Source organism: Capricornis sumatraensis, chromosome 6 (assembly GCF_032405125.1).
Source record: "Capricornis sumatraensis isolate serow.1 chromosome 6, serow.2, whole genome shotgun sequence".
In the NCBI taxonomy this organism is placed as follows: Eukaryota; Metazoa; Chordata; class Mammalia; order Artiodactyla; family Bovidae; genus Capricornis; species Capricornis sumatraensis.
In genome coordinates, this window is record NC_091074.1 from 94,818,284 (window position 1) to 94,836,950 (window position 18,667).

At 40.1% G+C, this 18,667-nt stretch overlaps 1 protein-coding gene across 1 annotated transcript in view; it reads left to right on the forward strand.

Annotated features, from left to right (window-relative positions):
- The first annotated feature begins 1,494 nt into the window (after positions 1 to 1,494).
- SPTLC1 (serine palmitoyltransferase long chain base subunit 1) overlaps positions 1,495 to 18,667 on the forward strand; it is a 65,478-nt gene continuing 48,305 nt past the window's right edge. Inside the window, exons 1-3 of the mRNA XM_068974048.1 lie at positions 1,495 to 1,612; positions 4,743 to 4,850; positions 7,429 to 7,523. Coding sequence (XP_068830149.1) covers positions 1,556 to 1,612; positions 4,743 to 4,850; positions 7,429 to 7,523 — 260 coding nt within the window. The 5' untranslated portion in view covers positions 1,495 to 1,555. The remainder of the gene's footprint in view (positions 1,613 to 4,742; positions 4,851 to 7,428; positions 7,524 to 18,667) is intronic.

The following is an 18,667-nucleotide window of genomic DNA, read 5'->3' on the forward strand; positions in this document are numbered from 1 at the left end:
CTTTTGAATATACTATCTAGGTTGGTCATCACTTTTCTTCCAAGGAGTAAGCGTCTTTTAATTTCATGGCTGCAATCACCATCTGCAGTGATTTTGGAGCTCCACAAAATAAAGTCTAACACTGTTTCTGCTGTTTCCCCATCTATTTCCCATGAAGTGATGGGACCAGATGCCATGATCTTCGTTTTCTGAATGTTGAGCTTTAAGCCAACTTTTTCACTCTCCACTTTCACTTTCATCAAGAGGCTTTTTAGTTCCTCTTTACTTTCTGCCATAAGGGTGGTGTCATCTGCATATCTGGGGTGATTGATATTTCTCCCGGCAATCTTGATTCCAGCTTGTGCTTCTTCCAGCCCAGCGTTTCTCGTGATATACTCTGCATATCTCACTTTCATCTAAATCATTTGTTCCCCCAGATTATATTTAGATCACCTTTGAAAACTTCAGGTGACATCCAGTCCCTGGGGTCACAAAGATCCTCTGCAGAAGGAAATGGCAACCCACTTCACTATTCTTGACTGGGAAATCCCAGGGACAGAGGAGTGTGGCGGGCTACACACCATGGAGTCTCAAAAGACAGGACTTAGAGACTAACATAACAACAGAACAACACTTTCAAATATTTAAAATTGATTGTGCCCTTCTGGAGAGCAGTATGGCAGTGTTTACTGACATTAACATGCACACTGAGTAAAATCTGAGTTTGAGGAAACTTGTTGGAAATATCCCAACATGCACAGAAAGACATACACACATCCATGGTTACTGAGCATTGTTTGTAATAGGTGAAAAAGTCGGGGGGCGGGGGTTGGAGAAAGTGAGCCACCAGGGAAGAACCCCAAAAGAAAAATGTTTAAATAAAATGTGATGAGAAATACACAGAACAAATTATAATAAATAGGCTTCTTCATTGATTATAAATATAAAATTTATAGCCCAAAAAAGAAAAAAGAATAGAAGACAATTGTGCAACAGTATTATCCCTATGCTCCCAGTTATATTTAAGAAATCCAACCGAAATATGCGCACATCAGGTTTGGATACCTATGCTCTTGAAGGTTCCACAGCTAACTGCTATACGGCTTATTACATACATAGCCTTACACGGTCAGTGGTATAATAAGAATTGTCTTTTTAAAAAAATTATAATGCATTCTTGCATTACTTACATAATTTAAAAGTAAAGAATATGTTTGTGACTGCATTAATAACTCCCTGAACCCAACTACCTGCCAAGAGGTAGGTTTATTACAACCCTTCTATCCCAAAAGCCCAGCACGGGGTCCAGCAGTTAATGGCCTAGCTGTGAACACGTGCTGCGGGGACCAGCCTGCGTATTCTCACCACTCCCCACACCCTAGCGAGATCCTAGAGTCACCACGCTTACTCTCCCTGAGAGGACGCAGCCGCCAGCCATCCAAAACGCAGGCGCCAGAAGGCGGTGCCCACTCCCGGCAGCCCCGCCTCCCGGGCACCTAGACGTCACTCGGCCGCGCCGCTGAGTATCTGAAGGGCCTGCGGTCTGCCTTCCGGAAGGGAACCCCGGCCGCTAACTATGGCGACCGTCGCGGAGCAGTGGGTACTGGTGGAGATGGTCCAGGCGCTCTACGAGGTGAGCTTGGCGACTTCAGGGACTCACGACCACATCCAGCCCTGGGGAAGTGGGACGTTTTGTGTGGATTTTTGTGCTGAGGGCCTAGGCGGGCCTGGCCCAGTCACGCCCGGACCCTCGGCCTCGCTCCCTGGAAGGGCTCAGAGGCACACATTTCCCAGCTGCGGAATGTAGGGAGCGCGGGTGGGAGCCGAACTGGAGGGGGCGGGGGGGGGGGAATCTCAATTTGCTCTCCAGCGAGCGGAGAGCCCTCTCCAGGTCCTGTCCGGATACAGGAGAAAGACTAGTCAAAAGCCAGAGCTGCTAAAACGGGAGAGATGGAAGTAGAATGGAAAATCTCAGTCTGGATAGGTCCCAGGGAAGACAGGTCCTTGGAACTGTGGAGCAGATAATAGGGGAAAAAATAATAAGTTGGAGTTTGTTTTTGTTGGGAGGTAGCCGAATGATTTGTTGGAAAGGAAGCCGAATGATTTAGGAATATGAAATAGCCATTCTTCCGCATACGTCCCATTTTCTGTCTTGCAGAGATACAACTACTTTAGTAAATCTTTGAAGAAAGACTAGTTAAGGGATGTTTATTGAAAGGCCAGTCATTTCAGGTAGTAAGATAATATAAAATTTAAATGTCGTTCTTGTAAAATGTTCATTCGACAATTTTAGTGAGTTTCCCTGCACTGTACAGTGGAACTTTCTGATTGTTCTCTGAGCTGTTCAGTAGCCACTAAACACATGTGGCTATTAGCACTTGAAAAGTGGCTAGTACCGCTAAAGGACTGAATTTTTCATTTTAATTTAGATGTGTATTTAAATAGTTGAATGGTGCTAGTGACGATAGTATTGGGCAGCACAGATGTAAATGCTAGAAGTAGTGCAGTGAGCAAACAGGTAAAAGTCGCTGTGCTTATGGATCTCACATTCATGTAAAGTGAATCTCAGTTTTCTTTCAATAATTTTCAACTTAATATTGCACTTACTGGCAGCCGTGATGATGAAAGATGCATCAGGACCCATCAGGACTTTTTGGAAAAAAAAAAAAAATACAGTTAAGAAAGAGAATATGGCTTAGGAGATGTCCAGCCATAGGTTAATCACACTGACTGTGAAAGTGAAAGTCACTCAGTCTTGTCCCACTCTTTGCGACTCCCTGGAATTCTCCAGGCCAGAATACTGGAGTGGGTAGCCTTTCCCTTCTCCAGGGGATCTTCCCAACCCGGGAGTCAAACCGAGGTCTCCCACATTGCAGTGGGAATCTTTTACCTGCTGAGTCACAAGGGAAGCCCAAGAATACCGGAGTGGGTAGCCTATCCCTTCTCTAGCAGGTCTTCCCCACCCAGAAATCCACCTGGGGTCTCCTGCATTGCAGGTGGATTCTTTACCAACTGAGCTATCAGTGACTTAAGAAGAGCCACTGAAATTTAAGATTTGTGTTTCAGAAATGAATAACTTCTACTGTATATTGTTGCTGCCTTTCTGAAGGCTGCCCTTCGATTATGTAACTTCTCATACCTGAGTACTGACCATGAGTGAGCCTTGAGAGAAGTCCTCCGGGATGTCTTTCCTAGGGAAGAAAAGAACTTGCATTTATAATTTGTATTAATTCACTAGACATTTCAGCTTTTCTTAGGATGATGTCTTTGTGGGGTGGAATGTTTAACTAGTGACTTGGATATTTGTTTGTCAGCTATAATCCAATTATTGATAAAACCAAAAGGGTTTTTTTTTTTTTTTAGTAGAGCACTTATTCTTAAATGAACTATATTCAGGAGGGATCAGCAAATTTTAAAAATAATCTTAGAGAGATTTCTGGTTTTGCTTCTAATTGGATATAGAATTTAAGGAGTCTTGTTGTGTACCCATACATAGATAACATGTATGCAGTTTTAAAGGTACCTGTGCAGTGATCTGAAAGTTTATGCATTTGTCCTCAGTTTCCCTGTCACCCCCTCAGAATTTCTTGAACTACTGTGACTCGTCACTTTCTAATGCTTTACAGTAGTTTGTATTTACATTTCTGCTGCTACTGCTGCTAAGTCGCTTCAGTTGTGTCCGACTCTGTGCGACCCCATAGATGGCAGCCCACCAGGCTCCCCCTTCCCTGGGATTCTCCAGGCAAGAACACTGGAGTGGGTTGCCATTTCTTCTCCAGTGCACGAAAGTGAAAAGTGAAAGTGAAGTCGCTCAGTTGTGTCCAACTCTTAGTGACCTCATGGACTGCAGCCTACCAGGCTCCTCCGTCCATGGGATTTTCCAGGCAGTAGTCCTGGAGTGGGTTGCCATTGCCTTCTCCGATTTACATTTCTAAATACCTCTTTTAAATGACTTTCCAATGACAACCTATTGGAATACAGCACTCCATAACTGACTGATGGTGGTTTAGTTGATATCTGGAATCTTCTACATGTACTTGGTGTGTTTAGTTGTATAAAACATAAAAGTCAGCTAGCTTGGCCTTTATCCTGGAAATGTGCAGTTGAAAACAAGACCTGACATGGATAATTTCATTAAGGTAACTTTTTGCCTGTTGACACGAAAAACACTACGTACTTTTGGGGAACTATGGTAGAAAAGAGACATGCTATTTCTTTAAGCATTAATAAAGTCTTTCTGCCATGTTCCAAGCAGAATTTAAAGAGGCTTATCAGGGATACAGAAAATGTAGTAAGATGTGCAAAATTCTTTGAAAATTGTGGAAACTGGTTTCCAAACAGTTTTCAGTTCATCCATGGTATGTGAAGTGATAGAAGGCTTGTGACGCTGCAAAATGTTTGTTACAGTCATTTCCTACTAGTAAAAATACAAATTACCTGAAGGATCTGATAGTTAATATTGTTTAATTATTGAAATTCTGTGTCAGATTAAAAAAAAATTTTTTTTTATTCCTAAAGATGGTTTAAAGCTGCAGTTTTAGAGATTTTTTTCATGTTAGGAGAAATGCCTTCTGTTAGAAATGGGAAATGGAATGAGCAGACATAAAGTGAGTTTTGGAAATAAATCTTCAGAAGTAATAAATAGGTTTTGTAAGAGTCATGGGTAGTAGTATATGCAGGTACATTAAATTATATGTGCAGGTTTGGAAATATTTGTTTATTTCTTGTTTTTGTTTTACTTTTGTTTTTTGACTCACTCCTAGGCTCCTGCTTATCATCTTATTTTAGAAGGAATTTTAATACTCTGGATAATCAGACTTCTTTTCTCTAAAACTTACAAATTGCAAGAACGATCTGATCTTACACTCAAGGTGAGAAGTTAAATTTCTATTTTATTATTTGGTGTATGATTATAGTTGCTGCATCTTTCAAAAAGGACTTGTGGTGGCTCAACTATATGTGTTAAAATGTTTTCTGGAATGTAAGGAAAACAAGAATGAAATGTCAGGGTAAACAAATTACAAAGAATCCAGGGATAAAGTAAGTACACAAAGGAGTACCATGTTACAGGCCTTTATATTTTGCTAGGAGTAAACAGCAGTCTGGAAACGTACTAGATGCTGGAAGGGAAACATGGGCTACTGCTGAATTGCCAGTGTCCACCTGTAAGGTTACATGAGTTGCTTGGGAAAAGCAGCACTGTTTCTCAAGTCTGAATGAAAGTTTTCCCTGTGGTCTTCATAAAAGAGATTCAGAGTCTGAGAGAATCCTCTCCATCCCACCACTCTCCACCTTCCCACCCCAAATCAAATTTTGATGTGTTCTGTATGGTAAAGGACCCAGCTCAAGCCCAAGTTGGGCAAACTTTCAAAAGAAGGGTCAACAGGACTTTCAGTGCTGCCCCTCTGGGGGCTGTTGTTAGTATGGAGGACCAAGGGGTTTGTGGAATCCTCCACCTTCTCGTGCACGTAGGAACACTGAGTAACTGTGCCCCAGGCATGAGAGGGGAAGAGCAGTTTTGACTGCAGCACGGTTTCTGTGACTTTGATTGTTTCCCTGTCCAGCTTCTATAGCAATATGCCAGAATACTTAGAGACAGGTACAGTTAGAGATGTTTTCCCACAAAAGTGCCTAGAACTTCAGTTTGGAAGTTCACAAGGCAGCGTTAAGTGTAGCACAAAGATGGGCACTGCTCTTTTCTTTGCTTACTGGAGCATTCACAGGAGAAGGTGCAAGTGGAATGGAATTACAGCAATGTGGCAAGTGTTTCCTTGTTTTCACTGGCTGGCTCTTGCTGTCTTGATCATTAATGTTTATCATGAGATGGTCAGACAGTATCCCCTCTAGGGGATATGCAGCAAGTGACTCTTAGGGCAAATAAGTTTAGGAAACCTGGGTAAAGCAAACTAAAGAGGTGTCTCATTGCATGATTTCTTATATAAAAGGTTTTTTATACACCAGTGGCTATTTGAACCTCTGGAGAGATACCCTAAACTTGACCACAGATCCTCACCCCTGCCTTTTCTTATGGCACACTAATCCTTGTGGGATTAGTGTACCATAGAACACTCTTTTGATGGTATTACAGTAAAATTGAGTTATCCAGCCTAGAAATCCTGTCTTCTTTTTTTTCCCTTGCTATTTAGGAACTCCATGTGAATGATTACGTGGCCATGGAACAGATTTCTAGCCCAGCTGTTTAAGGGGTTGATCATTCCTAATATTTAAGCATATCAGTCTACACAAATATGCATTTTGAAAGAATAATGCCTAAACATAATTTTAGAATAACCCTCTAAAAGCAAAACTTACCTAGAGCAAAATTCAGTAGTCACTGACATCTTACCCTAAAAGCTGTGGAAGGAAAAAAAAAAACAAACAACTGTGTGAGCGTTTCTAAAGCTTAACTTAATGGCAGCAAAGAAGAAATGCCCTACTTAGTTTTACAGATGTGCAGAGTCTCTTGAATACCAGGCAATCTTGAATTGATTCTGTCTCCATGGTAGCCAGTGGACTGTGTGTATGTATCAGGCTACTGTTCTTCCATGTAATTGATTTATTCAGCTAAGCGTTTTTGAGTCCCTGAGCCTTAAGTGAGATGCTCCTGGCCATGCCCTAGAGTTGCCTGTTAGGAGAAACATACACAGAAGCATTTAACAGGAGTGTGGAAATAGAAATATTAAGAGTGGGCTTCTCTAAGGCTAGAATTGCTGTTTCTGTCATGTTCATCAGGTGTGCCTCATCTCATCGTGTACATCCAGAGTACATTTTCAAAATTACACTTCCTTTTCTAGTTCAAGAAAAGATAAGAAACTCAAAATAGTCAAAATACCTGTAATGCAAGAAATAACAGGTAAAAGGAATAAAGTGGCTTTCTGTGAGAAATTTCCAAACAACTAAATCCTATTATAATAATTATTATTAGAGAGTCTTTTGGTGTATTTCAGTTGCTTCTGAATCCTTGCCAGTGGCTTATAGAAACAGTGCTTTGTAGTCTAGTTGATCCCTTCCTATGACTATCATGCCTATAGGAACCTAAGGTATGGCTGTCTGTAATATTTTGCAAGAGGCTGAGGTCACTTAACCTGCAGTCGTGCTTCTTATCTTTGTGTTGTAGACTTTTTGTTTTATCATCAGTAGCAGTTAAACTTCCTACAGTGAAAAATTCTGAACAGAAATAAAATTTAAAAAAATTTTCCATCACCCAGGAAGTTTCATGGGAAAAGAGCCTTTAGTCTGAGTTGAGAAAAGAGGTGAGGGGTTAAGTGCACAAAACTCAGTAGTGATTTAGTGTCATTTCCAGCCACAGCATCTGGGCCGCTTTCTAGCAGCGTGTTCATTACAATGGCATCATTACAACAAACAGTTTAGATACTGCTAGAGTTGCTGTCCCAGCAGCAGCAGCAGCAAGTAGCACTGCACTGTATTTTAACTGCTTTTCTCTTGTAGGAAAAGGAAGAACTGATTGAAGAGTGGCAACCAGAGCCTCTTGTTCCTCCTGTCTCAAAAGACCATCCTGCTCTCAACTACAACATTGTTTCAGGGTAAATTGGTTTTGCTAGTCAAGGGCTGGTGTTTGGTTTCCTGAAAGTAAATTCAGCAAAGTATATGTTGGTTTATATAGTATTTCCTTTTTAACTGAAATAAGACGTTCAGAAATTTTTGGAGATCGGAAATGCTCTTTAATAGTCTCCAGTTTGGGTTTCAGAGTTTGTCTCTTTAAAACAACATATCTATTTTTCAAAGTAATACAGACATATAATATGTCAGATGGTGAGACAGTGAAATGAAAAACAGCATTCCTCCTTTTTCCCACCGGTTTGTTTCCAATTTTATATCTGTTGTAAATCTTTATAACTAGATAGTAATGGTATGCTTACACCATTGTTTCTTGATTGATTAGTATAGACAGTCCCTGTTGACTCTCACAGTATGAATTATGAAACTTCAACTCCCTTACGCTAGTCCCTCCTGGCTTCCAGTGTTTTATCTGTTTTTATGTTTAGTTCTTCTATTTCAGTATAGAGAAAATACTAGACACATAGTTTCCACCATCAAGAAGTAATAGGTATTAACATTTTGCTGTTTACTTCAAATCTGTTTTTTAAAAGAAATAGAGCATTAGAAATATAGTTGATCCTTGAACAGTATGGCAAGGCTGCTGACCCTCCATGCAGTCAAAAACCTACATCTAGATGATAGTCAGCCCTCCAGATACATGGTTTTAATACATCCCTCCAGATATGTGGTTTTACTGCTATTTACAATCTTGAAGTTGGTGGATGTTCCTTTACTTATATTTATACTTTTACAACAATATGCCTGTTGCCGTGAAAGTTTTCAGTATTCGTTTAAAAAATATGATGCAGCATGTTCTCCTGAGAGAGCTTCCCAGGTGGCTTAGTGGTAAAGAATCTGCCTGCCAGTGCAGCTGATGCAGGACATGTGGGTTCAGTCTCTGGCTCAGGAAGATCCCCTGGAGAAGGAAATGGCAACCTACTCCAGTATTCTTGCCTGGGAAATCCCGTGGACAGAGGAGCATGGAGGGCTACAGTCCATTAGGTCGCAAAGAATCAGACACCACTGAGCAACATTCTCCTGAGACTGTCCTTCTACTTCTGGTCTGACATGGGAGAGGCTTGTATTCTTCACTTTGGTGAATTTCTTTGGTCTTACGAAAGTTTTACTTGTTCTTAAATCAAACTTACCAATCATTAATGTTATGATCATAAAATCCTTCCTACCACAGATGTCTAATTTGCCTGTTTTCTGTATGACAGTCACTTGTCCCAACATAATTGGTTGAATAATCCATTTTTTACCTACTGATTGGAAATTTCCTTACTTTCATATGTCATGTTCATCACTCATTCTTGTCCACCTCCTTTGTCATATCCTTCTCCAGGGGATCTTTCTGACCCAGGGATTGAACCTGGGTCTCCTGCATTGCAAGTAGATTCGTTACCATCTGAGCTACCAGGGAAGCCTCGATCTGTTAAGTTCCCTTATATAAGATCTCTTTCTGGCTTTATTTCTGTTCTTTTGGTGTATTTATTCTCCCTGTGCCAGAACCTCGTTTATGTTGTTCAGTCGCTAAGTCATATCCAACTCTTTGCAACCCCATGGACTACAGAACACCAGGTTTCCCTGTACTTCACTGTCTCCCTAAGTTTGCTTAAATTCATGTCCGTTGAGTCAGTGATGCTGTCTAACCACCTCATCCTCTGCTGCCCCCTTCTCCTTTTACCTTCAGTCTCTCCGAGCATCAGGATCTTTTCCAGTGAGTTGGCTTTTCGAATCAGGTGGCAAAGTATTGGAGCTTTAGCTTCAACATAAGTCCTTCCAATGAATATTCAGGGTTGACTGAATCCTTTAGGATTGACTGCTTTGATCTCCTTGCAGTCCAAGAGACTCTTAAGAGTCTTACCCAGCACCACAATTCAAAAGCATCAATGCTGGGAAGCTCAGCTTTCTTTATGGTCCAACTCCAGATCCATACACAACTACTGGAAAAACCATAGCTTTGACTATATGGACCTTTGTTGGCAAAGTGATGTCTCTGCTTTTTATATACTAAGTTTCTCATAGATTTTCTTTCAGTGAGCAAGCATCTTTTAACTTCATAGCTGCAGACACTGTCCGCAGCCCAGGAAAACAAAATTTGTCAGTGCTTCCACTTTTTACTCTTTTGTTTGCCATGAAGTGGTGGGACCAGATTCCATGATCTTAGTTTTTGAATGTTGAGTTTCAAGCCGGCTTTTTCGTTCTCCTCTTTCACCCTCATCAAGAGTCTCTTTAGTTGCTCTTTACTTTCTGCCATTAGAGTGATATCATCTGCATATTTGAAGTTGTTGGTATTTCTCCCAGCAATCTTGATTTCCAGCCTGGCATTTTGCATAATTATTCCACATATAAGTTAAATAGGCAGGGTGACAATATAGTCTTGTACTCCTCTCCCAGTTTTGAACCAATCCATTATTCCATGTCTGGTTCTAATTGTTGCTTCTTGACCTTCATACAGGTTTCTCAGGAGACAGGTGCAGTGGTCTGGTCTGTTTAAGAATTTTCCACAGTCTGTTGTGATCTACACAGTCAAAGGCTTTAGCATAGTCAATAAAGCAGAAGTAGATTTTTTTTTCCTAGAACTCTCTTGCTTTCTCTGTGATCCAACAGATAATGGTAATGTGATCTCTGCTTCCTTTGCCTTTTCTAAATCCAGCTTATGTATCTAGGTTCATGTACTGCTGAAGCCTGGCTAAAGGATTTTGAGTGTAACTATGCTGGCATGTGAAATGAACTCAGTGGTAGGGTAGTTTGAACATTCTTTGGTATTGCCCTTTTTGGGGATTGGAATGAAAACAGACCTTTTCCCATCTTGTGGCCACTGCTGAGTTTTCCAAATTTGCTGACATATGAGTGCAACACTTTAACAGCATGATCTTTTAGGATTTGAAATAGTTCAGCTGGAATTCCATCACTTCCACTAACTTTGTAGCAGTGCTTCCTAAGGCCCTCTTGACTTTACACTCCAGGATGTCTAGTTCTAGGTGAGTGATCACACCATTGTGGTTATCTCGGTCAAGACCTTTTTGTGTAGTTCTGTTGTATATTCTTGCTACCTCTTCTTAATCTCTTATGCTAAGGTTAGGTCCTTAGTGTTTCTGTCCTTTTTCCTGAAAAGGAAATGAAATGTTTCCTTATTATCTTCGGTTTCCTTGAAGAGATCTCTGGTCTTTCCCATTCTACTGTTTTCCTCTGTTGGCTTTGTGTTGTTCATATAAGAAGCCCTTATCTCTCCCTGCTGTTTTCTGGAACTCTGTATTCAGTTGGGCATGTCTTTTCCTTTCTCCCTTGCCTTTTGCTAATCTTTCATTAGCTATTTGTGAAGCCTCCTCAGACAACCACTTTGCCATCTTGCATTTCTTTTTCTGCAGACAGTAAAGCATCTACCTGCAATGTGGGAGACCCAGGTTCGATTCCTGGGTCGGAAAGATCCCCTGGAGGAGGAAATGGCAATCCACTCCAGCACTCTTGCCTGGAAAATCCCATGGACGGAGGAACCTGATAGGCTACAGTCCATGGGGTTGCAAAGTGTCGGACATGACTGAGCAGCTTCACTCACTCACTCACTCCTGTTCAGTTCAGTTCAGTGCAGTTCAGTTGCTCAGTTGTGTCTGACTCTTTGTGACCCCATGAATTGCAGCACGCCAGGCCTCCCTGTCCATCACCAACTCCTGGAGTTCACCCAAACTCATGTCCATTGAGTTGGTGATGCCATCCAGCCATCTCATCCTCTGTCGTCCCCTTCTCCTCCTGTCCCCAATCCCTCCCAGCATCAGTCTTTTCCAGGGAGTCAACTCTTTACATGAAGTGGCCAAAGTACTGGAGTTTCAGCTTTAGCATCATTTCTTCCAAAGAACACCCAGGGTTGATCTCCTTTAGAATGGACAGGTAGGATCTCCTTGCAGTCCAAGGGACTCTCAAGAGTCTTCTCCAACACCGCAGTTCAAAAGCATCAATTCTTCGGCATTCAGCTTTCTTCACAGTCCAACTCTCACATCCATACATGACCACTGGAAAAACCATAGCCTTGACTAGACAGACCTTTGTTGGCAAAGTAATGTCTCTGCTTTTGAATATGCTATCTAGGTTGGTCACAATTTTCCTTCCAAGGAGTAAGCATCTTTTAATTTCATGGCTGCAGTCACCATCTGCAGCCTCCTGTACAGTGTTACAAATCTCCGTCCACAGTGTTATTTGTTTTTCTTATGCCAGAACTTCATTTATACCACTAGGTTAATAATAGGTCTTGGCTAGCATGGATCCTTAACCTTCTTCAGAATTGTCTAGGCTGTTTTTTGACTCTTCACTAATAGTTTAGGTTTAACTGATCAGATTTGACCAGAAAATGAATTTGAACTTTTGACTAGTAATGCATTGAATTTGTGGATTAATTTGGAGAGAACTGGCATACTGCTAATGCTGAATCTCATCACCATATACCTTATGTATAACTTGTATATTTAGGTCTTTCATGTTTCTGAGAAAAGTTGGATAACGTTTTTCATAAAGATTTTGCTTAACTTTTCTTACTTTTTTTTTGAAACGTGATAGATTCACATGAAGTCATAAGAAATAATACAGATAGATTCCATATACCCTTCATCATGTCCCCCAGTGGTAACATCTTGCTTAACTATAGTACAGTATCACAGCCAGGAGATTGACGTTGCATATCTTTTAATAGCTTTATCTCCAGATACCAGAGAGTTTTCATTTCTGTCATTAAGAGCATCATTTTCTTCTTGTTTCTGTGTTATCGCACTGGCTAGGATACTTTCTATGCAGTGTTGAATAGGAGTGGTAAGAAAGACTTCTGTGTCCTGTTCTTGACAGCTTTTAAGGGATAACCTGTATGGTGTTACAGGCCTTCCTTTCTTATCCTAATTTGCTAAGGGAACTTTTTGTTAGTTTTAAAATCAGAGTATTAAATTTTATTGAATCTGTTGAGATGACTGTGACTCTTCTCTGCTAATCCATAACTGTTTTAAATTGTACTGATTGATTTTTTACATTAATTAAGCACAGACATAAAATTTCTTGAGAAAATTGCAAGCAACCATGCCACTCATCGTCACTCAGATTCTGACTTGGTAGTCTTGCAGAAAGATGGAGATTTACCCTCTGGAAAGGCTAAATATAAATGAAAAGTCCGAAGGATGTGTTAGGGAACGGGTGCCCTTCTGAAAACAGAATGTAAGTAAAATGTTTATAATGAATAGTAGGGATGCTGATTCCATTTCCTCCATCTCAGCTCTTAGAGAAAGCTGGCAACCAGATTTATACCTCATATATACCAAAGGAATTCTCTTTGGTGAAACTTGAAGTCAAGAGAATAAAAACAGAAAATTTTGAGCTTAGGGTTTCCACAGATGAACTCATGTCTGATTATTACAGAGTGAAGCCCACTGTGAATCAAGAAGCCAGGCCTATTTACATAGTGCTTCCAATTAGTTTCCTTGTGGCTCATATGGTAAAGAATCTGCCTGTAATGAGAGAGACTTGGGTTCAATCCCTGGGTCAGGAAGAGCCCTTGGAGAATGGCTACCCACTCCAGTGTTCTTGCCTGGAGAATTCAATGGACTGAGGTGCCTGGCAGTCTACAGTCATGGGATTGCAAGGAGTCGGTCATGACTGAGCAACTAACTAGCACTTTCACTTTTTTTCTTTCCGGTTAGCATTTCAGTGTCTTATTCTTAAAAATGGGTAGACAACCTTAAATTATGGTCCACTGATTTTCAACAAAGTGCCAAGACAATTCAGTAGGGAAAGACTCGCCTGTTTTAACGAATGGTGATGGCACAACTGGATAGAAATATGTAAAAGAATGATGACAGACCTCAAACTCACAACATGTGTAAAAATTAGCTCAAAATTAATCACAAGCCTGAATTTAAGAGCAAAAATTATAAATGCTTGGTAGAAGAAAGAAAACAAAAGAGTAATTCTTTGTAATCTTGGGTTGGGCAAAGATTTTTAGATATGACACACAAAGCACAAGCAGCCAAAGGAAAAACAGATAAACTGCAATTCATTAAAATTAAAAACATCTGTGCTTCAGAGTCCACTGTCAGAGAAATAATACAAAACCCTGCAAAATGGGAGAAAATATTTTCAAGCCATATATTTGTTAAGGGGCTAGTATCCAAAATAATAATACATTAGAAAACTCTTACAACTTAGTGATAAACCCTATTTAAGCATGACTATTTGGTTAATTTTTATTAATTGTTGGGTTGTTCTTTTTTTTTTTTTGCTAATATTTGGTACTTTTAGTATCAGTATTAGAAAACGACTTTAGTCTTTTCTTTTCCCTTACTATGCTGGCCCAGGTTTGGTATCAGAAATTTAGTAGTTTTGTAATTTTCTTGGCAATAATATGTATTTGTTGTTTGTTCTGTTGAGCATAGATTTTTAATCATGAATTTAATGTCTTCAGTGAGTTTGTAAAGCCGTTCCTGTTTCCTTTATGAGTAAGTTTTGGTTACTGTCATTTAGTAATTGTTCATTTCTTCTTGTGTTTTCAAATGCTTTTGCATGAAGTAGTTCATAGAATTTCTCAAACAGTTATATGTAAAAAAATATGTATATAATATATAAAATATATATGTGTGTGTGTGTTAGTCAGTTAGCTGTGTCCAACTCTTTGTTATCCTATGGACTGTAGCTTGCCAGGCTCCTCTGTCCATGGGATTCTCCAGGCAAGAATGCTGGAGTGGATTGCCATTTCCTTCTCCAGGGAATCTTCCTGACCCAGGGATCAAATCCAGGTCTCCTGCATTGCAGGCAGATTGTTTATCATCTGAGCTATAGGGAAGTCCTCCTCATATGTAAAATAATATATATGCTCTCTCTATATGTATATATATATACACATACAACTTTATATACAGATGTGTAGAACAACACATCTGTGGGGTTTGTGTCTGCATTGCAGTCATTTGTGTCTCCTTTCTCACTCAAATTTGCTTAAGGTTTGTCCTCTGGTTTAGTTCAGTCTCTGTTTTATTTTCTTCATCTTGGGCCTTTCTTGCAGACACAGATATTGACCTTCTCTTCAGCACTGTTCTCATCAGCACTCATGTAGACAGCATTCTCATTTGCTTTTTTCTTTGTTTCCTTTATCCCTAGCACCTGCATCTGTTCTCCGCCAGTAATGTATCTCACTGTAATGCTTGTATTTTACTTCTTTTATTATTTTATGTCATTAAAAACATGTATTTTATTATTTTTAGCATGTATAGATTCTTGAAACTAATCTTAATGTTTTATGAATGTGTGTTTTTAATTTTGTGCTCTAGATTCCATTCTGATTTTTTTTAAATAAGTTTTTTACTCAACACAATTTTTCGACAAATGTTTGGGTTCCTGCTGTGTTCAAGGAATATGCTGAGCATGTACAGTAAATCAAAATCTTAGTTCTCTTAGGCCAGGCAGACCAAAATTAAAGTAAATATAGTGTTAGCTGGTGTTAAGTGGTATAAAGAAATATGAGGCAGCACAGAGAGTGGAATTGCTAAGTGTACTTCTCACCATTTCTTCTGACTGCTACATATGATTCTGTAGTATATGGCCACCATGTGTTACTTAGCTATTTGCCTTGTGATATATACCTCAGCTGCCTCTACTCCCCATTGCCGCAAACAGCATGGTTATTAAACCTGATTGATATCCTGTTGACCTGTTTGAGTCACTCTAGGGGTGTGGGCCCAGCAGGAGAATCATGATGTAGGAAAGTCCCAGAGGGAAATGAGACAGGCCTATCAGTTCAGTCACTCAGTCATGTCCAACTCTTTGCGATCCCATGAATTGCAGCACGCCAGGCCTCCCTGTCCATCACCAGCTCCTGGAGTTCATTCAAACCCACGTCCATCGAGTCAGTGATGCCATCCAGCCATCTCATCCTCTGTCGTCCCCTTCTCCTTCTGCCTCCAATCCCTCCCATCATTAGAGGCTTTTCCAGTGAGTCAGCTCTTTGCATGAGGTGGCCAAAGTATTGGAGTTTCAGCTTTAGCATAATTCCTTCCAAAGAACACCCAAGACTGATCCCCTTCAGAATGGACTGGTTGGATCTCCTTGCAGTCCAAGGGACTCTCAAGAGTCTTCTCCAACACCACAGTTCAAAAGCATCAATTCTTTGGCGCTCAGCTTTCTTCACAGTTCAACTCTTGCATCCATACATGACCACTGGAAAAACCATAACCTTGACTAGACGAACCTTTGTTGGCAAAGTAATGTCTCTGCTTTTTAATATGCTATCTAGGTTGGTCATAACTTTCCGTCCAAGGAATAAGCGTCTTTTAATTTCATGGCTGCAGTCACCATCTGCAGTGATTTTGGAGCCCCCCAAAATAAAATTTGACACTATTTCCACTGTTTCCCCATCTATTTCCCATGACGTGATGGGACCAGATGCCATGATCTTAGTTTTCTATATGTTGAGCTTTAAGCCAACTTTTTCACTGTCCTCTTTCACTTTCATCAAGAGGCTTTTTAGTTCCTCTTCACTTTCTGCCATAAGGGTGATGTCATCTGCATATCTGAGGTGATTGATATTTCTCCCGGCAACCTTGATTCCAGCTTGTACTTCTTCCAGCCCGGCGTTTCTCATGATGTACTCTGCATAGAAGTTAAATAAGCAGGGTGACAGTATACAGCCTTGACGTACTCCTTTTCTTATTTGGAACCAGTCTGTTGTTCCATGTCCAGTTCTAACTGTTGCTTTGGTATCTAATTCCTGGACAACATTGTTTTATTTTGCATTTCTCTAATTATTTGAGCCATTAAGTATATTTTTATCTACTTATTAGCTGTTGGGGCTTTTCCCTTCTGTGAATGCCTACTAGTATCTTCTACTTCTTTTTCTACCTAATTCCCAGCCTACCTTTCAATTATCAGGAATCCCCAATGTTGTGTAGATTTTAATTCTTGGTTAGTTACTGTGTAGTGATTTATTACAATGATTCTAAGAAACTTTTTTTTCTTTCTATTTTAATATCTCTAAAATGGATATGAATCTTATAGCTGCTGAGAGTCATTCTTACCTGGGGGCAGTTGGGGTGGTATCATTTCTTAGCACTGATGAACTTGATCATGGCTATACTCACTGCCAACACCTCAGTTAAGTTACGTGGCCATAAGTTGTATAAGACAGCTGATGCAAGGAGAAATGCTCACATTCCTCCAGACGGATGAACAGAGGCTGTTGGGACTACTGCTTTGAGCATTCCTTTGTCAAATTCCTGCTGCACTTGGATAATAAGAGCTTAACTTTCTAGAAACACGTGATTCAACTGAGGAAAGATTAAATTAGAAGTTTAGTCCAATAGGAAAGTTCCAGCACGAAATTTAGGAATGGGTGATACTGACTTGTCAGGTAATCTCAGAGATGATAGTGGAGCATCCTCCTAAGCACTACCAGGATACTCCCGTTAGCACAGAGTGTGAATACCTGTGAAATCCATGATGTAGCAGGGAGCAGTCAGTCAGAACTGCTGACTAAAAGTTAGGAATGTCTTAACTGATTCATCTTGTTTATATTTTTCCATACATAGGTGCGAAAGTAGAATGACAGAAATCTGTGTCAGGAATGCCTTTTCATTAAATATAACCTGAAACACATATAATAAGAAAACTGTCATTACATTTTAATTGGCCATGTCTTTCTTCCTTAGTGGTAGATAAAATACAGTTGAAAATGATAGTGGTAGATAAAATACAATAAAAATGCCATCTTGGATTCATGAAATACAACAAATTTCTATCACCCATCTCTTAGTTTTGTCTGTGGTATCTTCATTGAACCAAAATTCTTAGTTTGACTTGGTCATATCCATCCATTTTAGCCTCATGGTTTGTGTTTGGAGACTTGCTCTAGAAATCATTTCCTCTTCCAAGGTCACAAAGACTTCCTAATTTTTCTTCTGTTATCTTTTTCAGAGTACTCTTTAGGCTTTTAAAATGCCTGGAATTCACCTTTGTATATGGTTATTCAATTATATTTTTTCCCATTTAGAACAAAATATGTATAACTTAGTAGTGGGTGCAGCTGCTGCTGTTTGCAGGTATTTATATATAGGCATATCTCATTTTATTGCGCTTTGCTTTGTTGTCCTCCTCTGTGTGTGTGTGTGTGTGTGTGTGTGTGTGTGTGTGTGTGTGTGTACGTGGTCAGTCATGTCCAACTCTTTGTGACCCCATGGACTGTAGCCTACCAGGCTCCTCTGTCCATGGAATTTTCCAGGGAAGAATATTGGAGCAGGTTGCTGTTTCCTACTCCAGGGGATCTTCCCAACCCAGGGATCAAACCTACATCTCATGTGTCTCCTGCATTGGCAGGCGGATTCTTTACCACTCTACCACCTGGGAATTCCATTGCACTCCCATAGATACTGCATTTTTTACAGATTATAAGTTTGTGGCAATGGGTGTTCTTTGGAAGGAATGATGCTAAAGCTGAAACTCCAGTACTTTGGCCACTTCATGTGAAGAGTTGACTCATTGGAAAAGACTCTGATGCTGGGAGGGATTGGGGGCAGGAGGAGAAGGGGACAACAGAGGATGAGATGGCTGGATGGCATCACTGACTCGATGGACGTGGGTTTGAATGGACTCCAGGAGTTGGTGATGGACAGGGAGGCCTGGTGTGCTGCAATTCATGGGGTCGCAAGGAGTTGGACACGGCTGAGTGACTGAACTGAACTGAACTGAACTGTGTTGTCAGATGATGGTTGTCATTTGTTACCAATAAAGTATCTTTTAAAAATTAGAAAATAATTTTTTTTTGGTTTTATTAAGATATACTTGACATATAGCACTATATAAGGTTTAGGTGTACAGCATAATGATTTGACTTACATAGATCATGAATTGATTACCACATTAAGTTTAGTGAACATACATCATCTCATACAGATTCAAAATTAAATAGCAATTTTTTTTTTCCTTCTGAGGAAAACAAGTTTTAGTCTCACCAATATTCATATATAATTTAACATCAGTGTTAACATTATTTGTCATGTTGTACGTGCGTTACAGGCAGATCCTTTATGATCTGAGCCACCAGGGAGCTCGTTACATCCCCAGTACTTAATTACCTTATACCTGGGAGTTTGTACCTTTTGATCAC